This window comes from Ictalurus punctatus, chromosome 8 (assembly GCF_001660625.3).
Source record: "Ictalurus punctatus breed USDA103 chromosome 8, Coco_2.0, whole genome shotgun sequence".
In the NCBI taxonomy this organism is placed as follows: domain Eukaryota; kingdom Metazoa; phylum Chordata; class Actinopteri; order Siluriformes; family Ictaluridae; genus Ictalurus; species Ictalurus punctatus.
The window spans coordinates 27,293,903-27,313,177 of NC_030423.2; the positions used below are offsets into that span (position 1 = coordinate 27,293,903).

At 37.2% G+C, this 19,275-nt stretch overlaps 1 protein-coding gene, 1 non-coding gene and 1 gene segment (V, D, J or C); all 3 read left to right on the forward strand.

Moving 5' to 3' along the window:
- The first annotated feature begins 1,996 nt into the window (after positions 1-1,996).
- On the forward strand, positions 1,997-2,068 carry trnah-gug (transfer RNA histidin (anticodon GUG)). Its single transcript has one exon. It is a non-coding gene; the product is annotated as a tRNA-His (tRNA).
- Positions 2,069-10,830: 8,762 nt separating this feature from the next.
- On the forward strand, positions 10,831-13,563 carry LOC108268742 (uncharacterized). The gene is made up of 6 exons (XM_017473883.3): positions 10,831-10,911; positions 11,133-11,477; positions 11,796-12,131; positions 12,236-12,349; positions 12,910-12,950; positions 13,325-13,563. The coding sequence occupies exons 1-6, from the start codon at positions 10,839-10,841 to the stop codon at positions 13,439-13,441; spliced, it is 1,026 nt and encodes a 341-aa protein (XP_017329372.1). The 5' UTR covers positions 10,831-10,838; the 3' UTR covers positions 13,442-13,563.
- A 5,258-nt stretch (positions 13,564-18,821) lies between these two features.
- Positions 18,822-19,173, forward strand: LOC128633503 (Ig kappa chain V region K29-213-like). The segment is given in 1 exon segment: positions 18,822-19,173. A coding segment is annotated over 1 exon segment (321 nt).
- The last annotated feature ends 102 nt before the right edge of the window (positions 19,174-19,275 follow it).

Genomic DNA, 19,275 nt, shown 5'->3' on the forward strand with positions numbered 1-19,275 from the left:
CATACAGTTGGTCTTCGTTATGGGACCGTATACAGTTTTGGGTGTTTCATTTTTAATTTTATGAAAGCTTCAAGTGCGGTGAAATATTTGTCATGCTGTACGTGCAAATAGACAACTGCTTGAAGCCGTGGGCTGCGTCCCAAACCGCATACTTACCTCCTAAATAGTAGCTGAAATACATGTATCTCTCCTACTATATAGCAGGTAAGTACGAGGTTTGGGCCGCAGCCATGCTCTCTTGTTTGGCGTCAAACGGTTGAGCACTGCCGTGTGTGTACCTGTCCTGTCTCACAATGCGGTGAAAACTCCCACATGATGTTAATTGTGTGATTAAGGTGTGTACATGTCTGTAACGCACGTTGATAATGCGACTAAAACAGGGATACTCCACATGTCTTAATTCCATCTGTGTTTACTTCGAGTATGAGTTTAATCAGATTAAGGTCATCAATAATCACTGTTTACATGCTACTTTCTTAATCAGAGTATCGTCTTAATTGCGTTAATAACGGATTATTGTTGTCCATGTGAACGTAATGAGCGTGAGATGAGATACATGGCCAAAAGTATGTGGACACCACTCCTGATGATTGATTTCTGGAGTTTCAGCAACATCCATTGATAACAGGTGCATTAAATAAAGCATATAGCCATGCAATCTCCATAGACAACCACTGGCAGTATGTGTCTCAGCCACAAAGCGGTATACAACTTGTTTGTCCAGCACGTCCCATAGATACTCGAATGGAATGAAATCTGGGGAATTTAGAGGCCAAGTCAACACCTTGAACTCTTTGTCATGCCCCTAAAACAATTCCTGAACAATTTTTGCACTAAAATGCTGAAAGAGACCACAGCTATTAGAGAATAACATTGCCATGAAGGGGTGTACTTGGTTTAACGTCGTAGTTGGATCTCGGGAGTGGGCTGGTGGTCTGCCGCGACACGAGCCACTGCCTGTCTCAGACCCTGCCTCCCTGGCGCCCCCGGATGCCCTTGGCTGGGTGTCCGGTCCCTTGCAGGAGCCCGGGGCATTTACTTTGAAAAAATTAGAGTCTTCAAAGCAGGCCGCCCAACTCGCCAGAATACCTGAGCTAGGAATAATGGAATATGACTCCGGTTCTATTTTGTGGGTTTTCAGAACCAGGGCCATGATCAAGAGGGACGGCTTGGGCCAGGCGCAAGACGGATGAAAGTGAAAGGACCTCGGTTTAACGTCTCATACGAAAGACGGATGAAGAAAAAGTACTCATACTGGGAGGAAAGTGAACTGCAATACACAGATGGCATGCCGTGTAGCAAGTTTTTGTTTTTCTGTGTGGAACATTTCCTTTATGTTACTTATGGTTCATAAGTTCTTCAGAACATCATATAAACATCTTACAAACGCATGTCAATGTCAACACTTTCAGAAATGTATCAGCTGTTGTGGTATTTTCTTTGATTAATAATTAAAAAGCTCATACACATATAGCACCCATGAGGTCTTCTTAAGTTTATTATAACACGGAAACACACAATCTGGCAACCTTGTCCAGGACACACGAGGTTTCGTGCTTGTTGAGAAGAGTGGAGTTGCTCATTAAACACTGAAAAACAGGGGAGCAGTCAGGAGAACTTTCTATTGATTTTCAGTCTAAGGGGTCACATAGAGACAGAACAAACTAGAGAGATAAATAAACTCCTCCACAATGTAGCCATCAGTTTGTCCTTCAGCTGACACACACACACACACACACACTCTCTCTCTCTCTCTCTCTCTCTCTCTCACACACACACACACACACACACACACTTTCTCTCTCTCTCTCTCTCTCTCACACACACACACACACACACACACACACACTTTCTCTCTCTCTCTCTCTCTCTCACACACACACACACACACACTCTCTCTCTCTCTCAAACACACACACACACACACGCACTCGTTCTCTCTCTCAACAGAGACATGCACGAATCCCAAAGCACACCCGCAGCTCCGCGGTGGAGAGCCGTGATCGTATAGTGGTCAGTACTCTGCGTTGTGGCCGCAGCAACCCCGGTTCGAATCCGGGTCACGGCAGGAGTTTTTAATCAGATCCGAGGTCAAAAAATTCTGCCCTGAACACCTACACCTCTAATCCAACAGCCTCCATAGAGCACATTCACTCGATACTAATAAAATACACCAGATAAATTCATGCAGTGCTGCATTTAATGTCTCTACCCTGCTGTACACTACACACATACATACAGTATCTCACAAAAGTGAGTACACCCCTCACATTTTTGTAAATATTTGATGATATCTTTTCATGTGAGAACACTGAAGAAATGACACTTTGCTACAATGTAAAGTAGTGAGTGTACAGCTTGTGTAACAGTGTAAATTTGCTGTCCCCTCGAAATGACTCAACACACAGCCTTTAATGTCTAAACCACTGGCAACAAAAGTGAGTACACCCCTAAGTGAAAATGTCCAAATTGGGCCCAATTAGCCAGTTTCCCTCCCGGTGTCATGTGACTTGTTAGTGTTACAAGGTCTCAGTTGTGAATGGGGAGCAGGTGTGTTAAATTTTTGGAAGATTATTTTTTAATCTAAAGATCATTATCTTAAATAATAATGTGAATGAGCAACGATTTAAATCTAACTGCAATTTTAGCAAAACTAGGAAAAATGCTATAAATGACACAATGTTATGATTATTGGTTCATAGTGAGTGAAAAGTGAAACAAAAAGAAATAAATATAATGTAAAGATATATTTCTTGGATTTGGTATCTTATTGGAATACTCTCGATCTAATCTAATCGCGCGAAAAGGACTTTATTTATGCACTTGAAGCACCAGATGGTTATGTTTTATAGCTAGCAGTGATTTATGAATCTTATTCACAGGCTTAATGGCTTCACCATCCAACGTGTCCCTGCTTTTAATGAAACACTTTTAGTACTCGTAAAACTCTTGTAATTAAAGTTCATTTAATTAAGAAGTTGCACAAAGATGGCAGGTTCCTTATTTAATAGCTGTTTTGTACAGTTTTGTTTGGTGTGAGTCAATAGTGATTAACATGAGTGATTTATTTAAAAGTTGTAGTTTATTCAAAGTAGTGATTTTATTTCCTCCTCAAAGGGGTCTCTGGTTACAAAATGTTAAATGGAAAAAAAAAAAAAAAAAAAAAAAAAAAAAAAAAAAAAAAAAAAAAAAAAAGGCACAGATAGCAAATATTATGTCACTAGATGGCGCCAGTGCGGTGTGACAGGGCTCAAAGTAAAACTAACATATTAAGAGTGAAGAAAGTGACCTAGACCAATGCACTTAGAGGAACGTTCTCAAAAAATGTTGCGTCATATAACAAGACTGCTGAAAAAAAAAGAAGAAAAAAAAAACCTCAACACAGAGTGTATTTCACCCACGTAGACCTCATGAGGATGGAGGGATTGTTTAGGGTTCCTCTGGGTTTGGTCTGTGGTTACAGGGCGGTGCTGTGGCTTTAACTCGTGTCAAAGGAAAGTGTGTTTTTACTGCCATAAGAAAGTGTGTTTTCAGAACTTCAGTAAGATGAAGTGTCATGCCTTCAGGACTACAATACGTGACAATACATGTGTTCTGTACATATAGATAATGTGAAAAGTGTGACAAAGACATGATGAAATTCAGCATTATAGGGTGTCATATGTAAGGAAAAAAACATTTAAGGATGTGCTATTATAGGGAAATAATCAATAATGGGGTGGTGTGATGAAGCAGAGTTATTGTTACCACTCTGAGGTTCTTTATTTTCCTTGAACGGCACGTCCCAAAGTGTTTTATTCCTCATATACCACAGCAAACTTCAAACTATTAATAGTTTTTGCAAAACATAAATAAAGCAGAGATGAACGTCACAGGGAAAAAGTGTTTGAGAAATTGCACCTGAAGATGTTTGATGAGATCAGGACAAATGAAAAATGATCTTTGTGCCCTGCAGCGACTCGGCAGCTGATGAGAAAAAAAGTGAAATGCTTTTGATCTGGTAGATTATAAGAAGCCCCGCCCACAAGCCTCTAATAAGGAAGTTCAGTGCAGGTTGTTGTGTTGCTGCTGTAGCTCGTCTGATCCACTTTTAGTGCCTGTTTTTCACTTAAACATGAGCATGATGTTGGGCATCTGTATTTAATATTAACATGACCTCTCGGCTAAACAGCCGAGATACACACACACACACACACACACACACACACACACACCACTCTTGGACATCTGAAATATTTATTAAAAGGTACATAATGAATTGGAAGAAGCTGAGCTGGACTTCACAGTAACGTGGTCTAAACCCAGTGCAGATGTTCTCCAGAGACCTGCGGCAGAGAGTGAAGGAGCAGAGACGTTCTCATCACGAGGAACTGAATTAACACGGGTGAAAATAACGTGTCTGACTCCTGAATCTGGCTGAGAGAATGTAAAGAGTTAAAAGAGTGTGTAAAGCTGCTCTAAAGGCAGAGTTCGGTTACTGTAAAGAAGAGGAATGATAACAGCGTGATCGAGTATTCAATCATTCACTGCATATTTTACACTATTTTCCATATTTCATTAAAAATGTCTGAGAGTATAAAAAAACATTATTTATAAAGTTATATAAAACATATTATTTATATATATATATATATATATATATATATATATATATATATATATATATATATATATATATATATAAAATTCCTCAGGGTATTTTTAGTATATTGATTTTTTAATTATAAAAAACAAGAGTATTTGTCTTTAACCCCATTCTGTATTTGATGATTTATTTGTTATTTTCATGAAAGCCGGCCGTGTGATTTTTTTTGTCCCCTCACGTCTCTCAGCCGACGCAGAATGCACACACAGGTGTGGTCTGGAAAGTTAAAGCTGAGAGCGGTGTGGAACATTCAGTGTGGTTTTCACTCGCTGTACCTTCCTGTTTACCCGAGCAGAGAGATTTATACCGCAGAGCAAACAAAAGCAAATAATTAAAAAAAGAACACACAAATAATATATTCACTCAGTTGATAAAAGTAAAAGTATCTGATAATGAATGAGGACTGAAAAATACATTTATGCTCCTATTTAATTAAAAAGAACATTTTATTAAGACACGATTTTTGTGTGTGTGTTCCAATTTCTCAAGAGGTCAAGTGATAATTAATGTGCTTGAATTTGTTTTAAGTTTTAGGATTACATTTAATCTCAAACTGTTGAGTGATTAGAGAAAGTACGATTTTGTATTTCATCCTCATTTTTAGAATTGTTTTTGCACATATTTGCTTTATTCACAAAAAAAAAAGAAAAAAAAAGAAAACACAACAACAAAAAACTAAAGAATATGAAATACAGCTTAAATCTGTTTGACATACATAGTGTAATAAATTAGACTTCAGGAAATTAAAAAGAACAACAACAAAAAATCACTAGAGATATTTATTAAAAATAAAATAAAACAAATGACATTTTAACAAAAATTATTTTTAAAATTTGAGTAGAAAAATTTACTGATCTATACATTTTTTTGGTAATTCTCTTACAGAGTGTCAATAATTTAAAGTTAAATGTTTATACACATTGAGCAGATGATAAATCACTAGATGGGTGTACCCAGTAACTAGCTCAGTATTTACAGCATGTATAATAATTAATAAATAAAACGCTGTTCTGTTATATAAAAAATCAAAAGAAACCCCAATGTTGATTATTTTCCTATAACAGCATGTTCCGAGTGTTTTATTCTTCTTAGACCTCAGCAGTTTACCAACAATTTACAGTTTCCATACATTAAATGACAACATGTTATACTTTTGTTCTTATATCTATATATATGTAATGCCCTGAAGACTTTCTCATGATGGAAACTTTTCATGAGCACCATCAGGATGATCTAAAGCTGAGTAACTGACTGTGTAAATAACATTATATCTGACGGGTTACACAATAAGAGAACATGCTGTTGTGTATTTAGATCAGATTAAAGTGCAGGGTGAAATCTGGGGATTTAAATGAGAGGTGTTATAATATTACACAACTATATGAAGTCTAGCTCTAATTTTGCATCGTGTCTGAAAAAGAAAAAAAGAACAACAACGGTGTGGCCTGAGAAAAACATATATAGCCACACATCCTGTGGAAAGTTTGAGAGGTGAGAAACTGATGGTGTTTCTGAGAAAAGCGACTCGGCGGTCAGAGCAGCCTGCAGAGATGAAACTCTCAGAGCTGCAGTGTGTGAATGGGCAAAGAGACAAACAGAGATACAAAACCACACACACACACACACACACACACACACACACACCTCAACACCTTACACACGTGCACAGAGGTGTCCACACACACACACACACACACACACACACACACACACACACACACACACACACACACACACACACACACACACACAGTATATATAGCATATATGTTTTTAAAAGTGTTTTTTTTTTTGTTGAGAATGTCAAGAATGTTTGTTTAAAAATTCTGTTCTTAAGGGCTTTAAAATATTCAAATGAATAATCACACCCACCCACGCACCCACCCACACACACACTCCATATAAAGAATATTGACATATTGATATAAAGACATGTAAAATATCCTAAATTCAGTGCAGTGTATATATTTAACATTTAATGTACACATTTAGCTTGACTACTATAATTTTATTCAACTTATAACATATTAAAAGTAGGAAAAACAGTCATATGTCCCTGGTAAATGACCTTGGTCATAGTCATGGACTGTATACTAACATCCAGAAAATGTCTGAACTACACTTATTGTATATAATGACAAACCCTTTAATGTCAGATATATCTTCAGGATCATAATAGGGTGTGTGTGTGTGAGTGAATGTGAGTGTGAGAGAGAGCGAGAGAAAGAGAACGTGATTGGTTAGCATCACACAGTGGTGAAGGAGGAGCCGCATTAAGGCCTGAATACAACTCCTCCCAAAAATGACACAGACATCTTGCATGTATTTGTGATCATAAGTCAGAAGAAGAATTAGATATTGTTTGAACATATTAGCACTGACAGGAAAATACAGTATGAAAAATATATATTTTGTTTTATAATCTTTAAATACGCACTGGATTATGGAACTCACCAGATTACACTTGACTTCTGTTCAAGCGAAATTATTTGTTTTAATTTTTAAATAAAAGGTGCAGTGGTACTTTACTTCTAACTTGACACTTTACAGTATGTTCTTGATTCAGTTCCTTGATATTTTAGCTTTAATGACAGCGCGTACTCGAGCTCCACAAGTTTGTATAAAACGTGATAATCCATATTAGATTAAATCCATTGGACTGTCATGAGCTTTAATGGAAAATTTAATGATAAGCATGTACAGTTAATGTCACACTTTTGCTTATATTTAAATAGTGGCCTAGAATATTGAATACTCAAGATATTGGTCATTTCATTTCCTTGTTTTAAAGTTCGTAAATTTTTTACAATTTTCCTTATTTGCAGTTAAAAAGAAAAAAGAAAAGAATCCCAGATGTTCTGTGTAGTCTCAGAAATTTGGACCCATGTATGTTCATGGAGAGTAAAAAGGTGACAAACTTTAGTGTAACAAAGTGAAGTCAGTAATTACAACAAATATCATAATGATATATTTACATTTATGACATTTGGCAGACCCCCTTATCCAGAGCTCCCAGGCCTGATTACTGCAAAACCTGTTCAATCAAATCAACACTTAAATAGAACTTTTTCAACAGCATGAAGTTGATTAAAAGGTCTTACCCAGTAACACACTATGCCAAAGATGAAAGAAATTCCAGAAATGAGGAAAACGGTGATTGAAATACATCAGTCTGGAAAGGGTTACAGAGCTATTTCAAAGGCTCTGGGACTCCACACACACAGTGAGAGCCGTTATCTCCAAATGGAAAAACTCGGCACAGCAGTGAACCTTCCCAGAAGTGTCTGACCTTCCAAAGTTCCTCCAAGAGCACAGCGTCAACTCATCCAGGAAGTCAGAAAACAGCCAAGGACAACATCAAAGGATCTACAGGCCTCTCTTGCATCAATAAAGGTCACTGTTCATGACTCCACTGTCAGAAAGACACTGGACTAACACTGCTAACCCAGAAGAACATTAAGGCTCGTCTGAATTTTGCCAAAACACACCTTGATCCTCAAAGCTTTTGGGAGAATGTTCTGTGGATTGATGAGTTGAAAGTGGAACTGTTTGGAAGACAGGGGTCCCATTACATCTGGCGTAAATCAAACACAGAATTCCACAAAAAGATCATCATACCTACAGTCAAGCATGGTGGAGGGAGTGTGATGGTGTGGGGATGCTTTGCTGCTTCAGGGCCTGGGCCTAGTAATAATTGAGGGGAAACATGAATTCTGCTCTCTACCAGAAAATCCTAAAAGAGAATATTCGGTCTTCAGTCCGTAAGATGAAATTCAAGCGCAACTGGATTATGCAGCAAGACAATGATCCAAAGTATAGGAGTAAGTCCTAGTCCTAGAAGCAAGTGAAAGACTGGTCTCCAGTTATCGGAAGCGTTTGGTTTCAGTTATTCCTGTAAAGGTGACACAACCATATTTTAAGTTTTAAAGAGTTTTTCGTAATGGTGATAGGTGTTGGATAACTTTTTTTTTTGCTTCAGCAAAATAAATAAATAAAAACTGCATTGTGTTTACTCAGGTTGCCTTTGTTTTATGTTGTATTTTGTTTTATGTTGTATTTTATTTGAAGATCTAAAATGATTTAGTATGAGATATACACAAAAACAGAAGAAATCAGGCAAATACTTTTTCACTGTACTTTGTTTTCTTGTAAGTATTTTTTATTGTCCTCTTACAATAAACCTCAGAGCATCTTAAGTCTATGGTTGAACTATTTGAGAACTGCAAAACCAATTCTTTAATCTTGATTCCTAAACGAATATAACAGAATTTTATTAATTATAGAGCGTTTCACAATACAAGCTGTCTCAGAGCCGCTTTCCAGACATCAGTGGTGTGTTTTAATAGTGTGAGGAAAGACTTCACATGGAAGAAACCTTCGGAGGCTTTAGCCTGGCTTGTCTATATAAAGTAAGATTCTAGTTAATGTTAGATTAGATTAATATTTTTGGTTTATGATTAAAATATTTATGATCTACTCATCACTGGAATATTTATACTGTTAGTGTAGGGGAGATGTTGGCCAGAAATCAGAAGGAAGAGAAAGTGTGTAGTGGTTTATAGTCTCTAGGACAGAAGCAGGAGTTTACAGCTTGCAGGATTGCTGGAGTGGAAGCGCGTAGGCCTCAGGATGACCTTAATGTCATAAATACAGTATATAAACATGTATGATTAGTATGAAGTAATATCAGCTACTGGAAAAAGACTATTGTGGAGTATTTAGACAAATTAAAAATGTTAAGAACGGAGTGCTGCAGAAAGACCGTGAGGTATTACTAATTCCTTAAATTTCTGGCTTAGAGCTCTGACGCAAAAGTTGCTATTGTTCAATCAAATCAAATAAAAGTATTGTTTTAGATTGCAGTATTTATTTTGGGAGAGAGAGCCCTAACTAATGACACAGTTAGAAGAAGAAGAATAAGAGTATATAATGAGTTATTAGTCATTAGATGGATAAACAGTACCAACACATTATAATTTGAATAAATAAACTGTACTGTGGACCAGTACAGGAAGTGATAAAAGGTAAGCAAGTGTAATGTGTTAGGGGAGATTTCATCACGGCAAGATGAAGCTTCCTCCAATGGACATGACACAAACGTGAAACACACACTCGCAGCACTAACACACACAGAGACAACCACAACACACACCCACTCTCATACACAGATACAGAAAGAACCACAACACACACCTGCTCTCACACAGACACAGCTGGAGTGTATGTTAGTACTTTACACTGACCCCCCCCCCCCCCCCCCCCCACACACACACACACAGGACACATAGCAGTCAAACTGCGACCAGTTGAAAGAGGTTAAACCGTTTTCATGCCTATTTTCTTATATACACCACTGGTCAAAAGTTTAGACACACTTATTTTTTATTTTTATTATTTTCTCCACATTTTAGAATAATAACGATAAAGTCATCAAAACTTTGGAGTAACACAAGTGGAACTACGGGAATTATGTTGTGATAAAAAAATAAAAAATAAATCAAAATAATTGAGTATTTTAGCATCTTCAAAGTAGATGCCCTCTTCGCCTAGAATTTCCAGAAATGTATTCTTGGCGTTTTCTCACCCGATTTCTTGAGGAATTTCCCTGAGATGCTTTTTAAACAGTATTAAAGGAGTTTACACCTATGCCGGACTCTTATCGCCTGCTTTTCCGAATATTTCGCTCCGAGTCGTCCGTTTGAACAAATATATTTTATTGTGAATAAAATGTTAGTTTTCTAATAAAAGAAACGAATACGTCGGCATGAATATATTTTTTGTCTACGACAACGATTTCACACATTTAATTTTAGATTGCTTAGTTGTTATAGAGAATCAAGAAGGATATGAAAGTATTTTAGTATATGTGCTGCCGTAACAAGCCCCATTAACAATAAACTATGATAAACTAAGTGTACCAATCTTATTAACTAATGAAAAGGGAAGTTGATGTAGATCCATTTATTTATTTATTTATTTATTTATTTATTTATTTATTATTTTACAAGAAAATAAAATTTAATTGAAACTGGCTTTAAATGCAAAATTGTGAAAAATGTCTAGCGCTATTCCAGGAAACTGGCAGGAACAGCATTAAGGTCTACAGTCAGTCAGTTCAGTCTGTGATGTCAGAGCTTCAAAGCTTTGGCACATGTGCTCAGTTTGACCATCTGACAGTGTGGCAAGAGGAGACATGTTATACACAGACCTCAGACTGAAGATGATGATGCTGATGTGGATTACAGCGATGCTTTTTAATAAAATTGGTAAGTGTGTATGGTTTTCATTACATGCATCATTATCGCATAGGATTATTGACACAAATGCAGTTTACTTTTTTAAATGAAAATTTATTATTATTATTTTTTAAAATCTTGCTCAAATCTAAGTGCACTTAGGACACTAATGACAATCTCTGTGTATTACTGATAGAACAGACTTTTGGTGTATCTGAGTGTGACATGTTTTGTTCTCCAACTCTTAACAGCAGATTCTACACAGATGAACAGCATCAATCATCCGAACACAATGATCACTGCTGATGTCGGTGATAACGTGACTCTGCACTGCTTTCGACTGCGAGAGGAAAATACCGATTCCATCATCTGGTACAAGCAAAAAGTCGGACACAAGCCTTGTGTAATAGTTGCAGTTCAACATGAAACCTATTACGAAAATGAGTTCAAGCCACCAAAATTCAGCATCGAGAAAGAAAAAAGGAACGGCCATTTAAAAATTGTTAATGTGGAACCCTCGGATGAAGCCGTGTATTACTGTGGATATATAAATTTCTTAACAAGGTTTACAAATGGAACATTTTTATCAGTCAAAGGTAAGAATTTTTGCTAATTGACATTGTATTTGGTTGTATTGTCGATTTGTATGACTTCACATTTTTTCCTATGTATTGCAGTATATCTTTATGTAATATACTCTACATGATATGTATTACAAACATGTCAGTGCTCTAGAGTGATGTTGAGCTTGGTTCATTCAGCAGAATCAGTGTCTCTCTGTACATGCACTTATTGGGTTGGGCTTGCATTAGATACTAAATTATACTCATAACAATTGAAAATGTCTTATGTATGTGTTGTAGGCCCAGGTATAAAATAAACAAACTAAGATCTGTCTGTATTACACTGAACAGGTAAACCAGATTTAAGCGTCTCAGTGTTCCAGAGCGGCGTGTCGGACTCGGTTCCTGCAGGAGCGTCAGTGACTCTGCAGTGCTCGGTTCTCTCTGAGAGCAGATCAGCAGAACTCCAAGTGCTCTGGTTCAGAGCTGCTCCACCACAATCCCATCCTCAAATCATTTACACTCATCACAACAGCAGCCATCACTGTGAGAGCGGCTCTTCTACACACACCTGTGTGTACAGCTTCTCCAAGAACATCCTCAGCCTCAATGATACTGGAACTTACTACTGCGCTGTGGCCGTGTGTGGGAAGATCATTTTTGGGAACGGGACACGAGTACAATTGAGTAAGAACACATTAACGTCATTATAATCACAGGACAGTATCGGTATTTTATTCTACATGAAATGTGATGTCCTGTATCACTGTGTGCTTTTTTTGTTGCTACAGAACAATCGTTGCATCCTGTAATGATCTTTCTCGCTGTAGCTTTGGGAGTGTGTGTGGTTGTGATCTTTACTCATGTTGTAAGCAGTAAAGGGAGAAACTGTGAATGTTGTCATGGTGAGTCTTCAGTAAGGTTGTGTATCTTAATTACAAAATTTACATTGAGCTATTTGAGTCCAGTTCCATTGAAGTACTCAAACACACTTATTGTCTAAAAGCCACAGCTTCTGTATATATTGATTAATTTGCATTTTATTTAAACATAAATATAATATATAATAAACATAATACTATAATAACAAATATAATATAAAAGTAATACACATGAACATGAAAGCTGTGTGTTCATAGTCTAAAGTGTGTTTATTAAAATGGCTTCTATCAGACATAATTATCTGTGGAAAGACAAAGTTAATAAAACAATTTCTACAAAATTTTAGGTAAGATGAAGTGTTAAAGTATGCTACAGGCAGGAAAAACCCAATCCTCAAAACCTGTTTTTCCCAAACTGCCACACATGTACTCTCACAGTGAAATTTTATATATATATATATATATATATATATATATATATATATATATATATATATATATATATATATATATATATATATATATATATATGCACACACACACACACAATCTGGATCTAAACATAAAAATATTTTTCTCTTTAGGGAGATCTCAAGATTCTGTGGTCAAGAAAACACCAGATCAGGTAACTAATGCTGAGCAACATTATTATTATTATTATTATTATTATTATTATTATTATTATTATTATTATTATTATTATTATTATTAGGTTCAAAATGACAAAAGCCTTATTTGAGTGTGATTTATTTTACTGTAATTTAAGTGATTACTCACAAGATCCTAGAAAACATCTGTAGTTTTATAGTTCTGTTTAACACAGTCAGTAAAACCTCATAATAGAGTCAGATGAAAGCGGTTTCTTGATTTTATCCTGTGCAAATTACATTACTAGGAAAATAATCCCACTCAGATAAGGCTAAAATGTTGCAATGTGCTAATTTTCCATCAATGAGATATCTGCCGTGTGAAACGAATCTTTCATATCCATTCCCACAGAGCCGTGATGCTGAGGAGCTGAATTTTGCTGCTTCAAACCTCAATAAAAAGAGAGGAAAGAGAGAACGAGCTCGTGATAATGTGTACACTGACGTGATTTACTCTCCTCTTTCTTAGATCATAATTATCATAGATTTTCTTGTTAATTACTCTCCTATTTATAATGTTCAGCCTGATTGGAAATCTGGTGAATTCTATGGTGCATTAACATATAAGGTGACGATTTAAAAAAATAAGTATACATACAGTGAGGGAAAGAAGTATTTGATCCCTTGCTGATTTTGTATGTTTGCCCACTGATAAAGAAATGATCAGTCTCTAATTTTAATGGTAGATTTATTTGAACAGCGAGAGACAGAATAACAACAACAAAAAAAAAATCCAGAAAAACGCATGTCAAAAATGTTAGAAATTGATTTGCATTTTAATGAGGGAAATAAGTATTTGACCCCTCTGCAAAACATGACTAAGTACTTGGTGGCAAAACCCTTGTTGGCAATCACAGAGGTCAGACGTTTCTTGTAGTTGGCCACCAGGTTTGCACACATCTCAGGAGGGATTTTGTCCCACTCCTCTTTGAAGATCTTTTCCAAGTCATTAAGGTTTCAAGGCTACGTTTGGCAACTCGAACCTTCAGCTCCCTCCACAGATTTTGTATGGGATTAAGGTTTTTTTTTGTCATTGTCATGCTGGAATACCCATCCACGACCCATTTTCAATGCCCTGGCTGAGGGAAGGAGGTTCTCACCCAAGATTTGACGGTACATGGCCCCGTCCATCGTCCCTTTGATGCGGTGAAGTTGTCCTGTCCCCTTAGTAGAAAAACACCCCCAAAGCATAATGTTTCCACCTCCATGTTTGACGGTGAGGATGGTGTTCTTGGGGTCATAGGCAGCATTCCTCCTCCTCCAAACACGGCGAGTTGAGTTGATGCCAAAGGGATCCATTTTGGTCTCATCTGACCACAACACTTTCACCCAGTTGTCCTCTGAATCATTCAGATGTTCATTGGCAAACTTCAGACGGGCATGTATATGTGCTTTCTTGAGCAGGGGGACCTTGCGGGCGCTGCAGGATTTAAGTCCTTCATGGCGTAGTGTGTTACCAATTGTTTTCTTGGTGACTATGGTCCCAGCTGCCTTGAGATCATTGACAAGATCCTCCCGTGTAGTTCTGGGCTGATTCCTCACTGTTCTCATGATCACTGCAACTCCACGAGGTGAGATCTTGCATGGAGCCCCAGGCCGAGGGAGATTGACAGTTCTTTTGTGTTTCTTCCATTTGCGAATAATCGCACCGACTGTTGTCACCTTCTCACCAAGCTGCTTGGCAATGGTCTTGTAGCCCATTCCAGACTTGTGTAGGTCTACAATCTTGTCCCTGACATCCTTGGAGAGCTCTTTGGTCTTGGCCATGGTGGAGAGTTTGGAATCTGATTGATTGATTGCTTCTGTGGACAGGTGTCTTTTATACAGGTAACAAACTGATATTAGGAGCACTCCCTTTAAGAGTGTGCTCCTAATCTCAGCTCGTTACCTGTATAAAAGACACCTGGGAGCCAGAAATCTTTCTGATTGAGAGGGGGTCAAATACTTATTTCCCTCATTAAAATGCAAATCAATTTATAACATTTTTGACATGCGTTTTCTGGATTTTCTTGTTGTTATTCTGTCTCTCACTGTTCAAATAAATCTACCATTAAAATTATAGACTGATCATTTCTTTGTCAGTGGGCAAATGTACAAAATCAGCAGGGGATTAAATACTTTCCCCCCCTCACTGTAAGTGTGAAAGCACAAAACCTTTCTCCTTGTCTTTTAGTAAGCACGTATTATAGCTAGCATGTTAGCCAATCTGTTATAGAGGTGTAACACAAAATCTGTTAAAGTTTATACAAAAAAAAATATTTGTAAATAAAGACATTTTTGTGAAACTGAGTCATTTCATATATTAAAGAGCTGAAGGCTGCACTTTTTCCTTTATTTTAATAAAGCAGATATCTACAAAATGAGGGTGAGGGATGAAACAAATATAGATAAGCAAATTAATAAATGAATAAATAAATAAATAAACAAACAAATGGGGGCATGGTGGCTTAGTGGTGAGCATGTTTGCCTCACACCTCCAGGGTTGGGGGGTTCAAATCCCACCTCCGCCCAGTGTGCGGTGTTGTATGTTCTCCCTGTGCTTTGGGGTTTCCTCCAGGTACTCCGATTTCCTCAGTTCAAAGACATGCGTTGTAGGCTGATTGGCATTTCCAATCACACATAGTGTGTGCGATTGTGCCCTATGATTGGTTGGCATAATGTCCAGAGTGTCCCCCATCTTATGCCCAGAGTTCCCTGGGATATGGTAGTGGTAGCTCAGCGATTAAGGTGTTGGTCTACTGCTCAGAAGGTCATGAGTTCAAACGCCAAGCTGCCACTGTTGGACCCTTGAGCAAGGCCCTTAACCCTCAATTGCTCAGATGTATGAATGAGATAAATGTAAGTCGCTCTGGATAATGGTGTCTGCTAAATACCATAAATGGAATATTGTGTTCAAACAGTCTCGTTATACAGCGGTTGTGAGTGCTGTGAATTTGATGCAGATGTGCATGATTAGATTGAAAGTGAGTGTTCTGGGATTTGCAGTCCATGGCAGCCATATTTGTAGGACGCAGTGCAGGATGAGAAATGTAGTCACTGGTTTGCTGTGATAAGACAAATATATACTCCAGGCTCCTCAGTGACCCTGTGTAAGATAAGAGGTATGGAAAATGGATGGATGGAAGTAAATAAATATAATAAATAATAAAAACCCATGTAGCATTATCACCTCTCAGCTCCAGATCCCGCGGTTTGATCCTGAGCTCTAGTTACTGTCTGTATGGTATTTCACACATTCTTCCTTTGTCCTTGTGGGTTTCTTCCAGGTTTTCTCATTTCCTCCACCCTCCCAAAAACATGGCTAAGATAAATTGTCCCTAGGAGTGAAGGAGTGTTTGAAAGTGTTAGTTCATGGTGCTGTGTGATGGACTGGCATCATGTCCAGAGTGTATTCCCACTCTACATCCAGTGTTCCTGAGGTAGACTATGGACCTACCACAACCCTGTTAAATATAAAATGATTACACAGAAGAACCCCAAAGAAGATAAGATAAAAAAAAAAATGCAATCATGCTGCATAAACAACAAATCTGGAAAACAGAGCCATGTTTTAACAGCTTTGTTGTTGCAAGAGGATGTTAATAGTCACTGTTTTCAGCTTTCTGTGAACGTTTCCTTTTATTAACTATCCCACCCCGGCATATGTGAAGAAAATAATTTCACTGTATTATAATGTACAATATATGGACAGAAGTTTGAAGACACCTGATTATCACATCCAGATGTGCTTGTTGAACATCCCATTCCAGATTTATTCCCCTATGCTGTTATAATGAGCTCCACTGTTATGGAATGGTTTTCCACTAAATTTTTGAGTGTGTTCATTCAGCCTCAAGAGCATTAGTGAGCTCAGGCACTGATGTTGGGTGAGGAGGCCTCACCTACTCACCTACTAAAGGCTCATACTACAATAGGCCTACACTTTAAAAAAAATACATATATTTTGAAGTATAAAAGTGTGGTCCTAATCAACAGCAATCAGTAAAGTCACAAAGAAGAGTCTGAAAGTTATACTTAAGTAAATGACATTTATTTAAACCTTTCCAATGGTTCTAAATTGATTTTCTGATTTCATTACATTTCTTTTGTTGCCTGCAGGTAAAATGGGTAAAACAATAGAAACTAATAGCACTGTACAGGGTACATAGACTCCTGGTGACCAAAATAGAAACCTGTAGCTAGACAGGAAATGCCTCCTTACATAGAGAACACTTGAAGTGCAGCAGCCAATCAGATGAAAGTCTCCAGTGCAAAAAATACCTAGTGCTTTTGTGAATTGGCTACTGTGATCTGCTCAACATGAGTCTCATTTCATCACTGAAGATGTCTGTACTCTGGATTCTTGTCTTATCGCTTTGTTTAATATGTAAGTTATTAATAGCTTTCATTAAAATGAGTTCTCTTCTTAGTTGTGATTTCAATTAGTTTAAAATTTCACCCATTGTTTCTTAATGCATTGTATCTCATTTTGAATTCTTTTCCAGCCCAAGCTGTGGTTATTTCTGGACCATCATTTATCCCTATGAAGGCGGGAGAAAGTATTACTCTTAACTGCCCATTTGTGGCGGGTCAGGGTGTGTTAAATATTGTCATTTGGTACAAACAAATATTTGGAGAGATGCCTCAAAAAGTGGGAGAAAGATCATCATATACAGATGTCAAAATCAGCCCAGAGTTCAAGACGTCAGGATTTAAAATGGAGGCAATTGATCACAGCTTTTCTCTGAAAATTTCACATGTAAAGAAAGAACACCAAGGTCTTTACTACTGTGTAGAATTTAGCTGGGATAATGTGTCATTATCCAGAGGAATGCTCTTGGTTGTAACAGGTAATTAACTAAATCAAATCTGCTTATACATGCATATATGACAGTCACCCAATTATGCCATTTTTGTGACTTTATATTTGTTACAACAGCTGTTCTTAGATTCTGACTGAGCCGTATTTTGAAAAACAACATTTTAAATCTGCCAAATTGTCTAACGACAGCCTCATATGCATCTTTTTAATGCAACATCACTTACATATCAAGAATACCAAGTGGTTGAAAAAGACTAATATACCAGAAACTGTGGTTATATTTGATATTTTGTTGAGAACTTTTGTTTTGCATCTTTCCCGGATTTAATTTAATTGATATTACCAAATTTAATCAATATTGTACTGTATGTATACCTTAAACAAAAATCCTGTGGATAAGTGGCATGGTTAGGACACTAGATTTAGTCCATTTCTGTTTATTAAATAAAAGAATATGTTTGGACCTGGGCTTCTGGCAAACCTAAAAAAAAAACAAAACAAAAAAAAAAACTTTAATGATTAAATATAATCACAGTTTAAACAGTGTAAAGATTGTACATTTTACTACACATTACATTAATGAATTTAGGTCCAGTTTAGTTGTTGTATAGACTGAGAATTCTGTATCATATGTTTTGGATGTTAATATTTGGAGTCATATTTTACTGCTTAACATTTACAGTACATATGTTTCAAGGAAAAAATATCCCTTTTATCTTGTCAAAATGTGACCGTGCTAAAAGATAAATTCATGCTCAAATGAACATCAATGATGTGGTGCAGTAACTAGCGATGGCACCTCACAACCCCAGAGTTCCCAGTTCAATCCTGAGCTCAGATTAATATCTGTGTGGAGTTTTGCAAGTTCACCTCGTGCCCATGTGGGTTTCCTCTGGGCTTTCGGGTTTCCTCCTCAATAAGTGGATTGGAAAGTTACAATATTTGACTCAGAATATTTAATTAGGAATTATTTCCACATTGATTTTAACATGAACCGATTTTCTTGAACTTTTCATGAACTTTCAATATTATCCTGACCAGATGACAGAGATGTAAAAGTGTCAGGGTTCCAGAGCGGCATGTCGGACTCGGTTCCTGCAGGAGCGTCAGTGACTCTGCAGTGCTCGGTTCTCTCTGAGAGCAGATCAGCAGAACTCCAAGTGCTCTGGTTCAGAGCTGCTCCACCACAATCCCATCCTCAAATCATTTACACTCATCACAACAGCAGCCACCAGTGTGAGAGCGGCTCTTCTACACACACCTGTGTGTACAACTTCTCCAAGAACATCCTCAGCCTCAATGATACTGGAACTTACTACTGCGCTGTGGCCGTGTGTGGGAAGATCATTTTTGGGAACGGAACCCGAGTAGAATTGGAGAATGTACCAGAAGTTGGTTAGTGAAAAACATAAAAAATATTTGATCTATTTATTTATTAATTTGTCTCTATTTGTTATTTCTGAACATAGTTATATTATGTTGACGTCACAGCTACTGTGAAA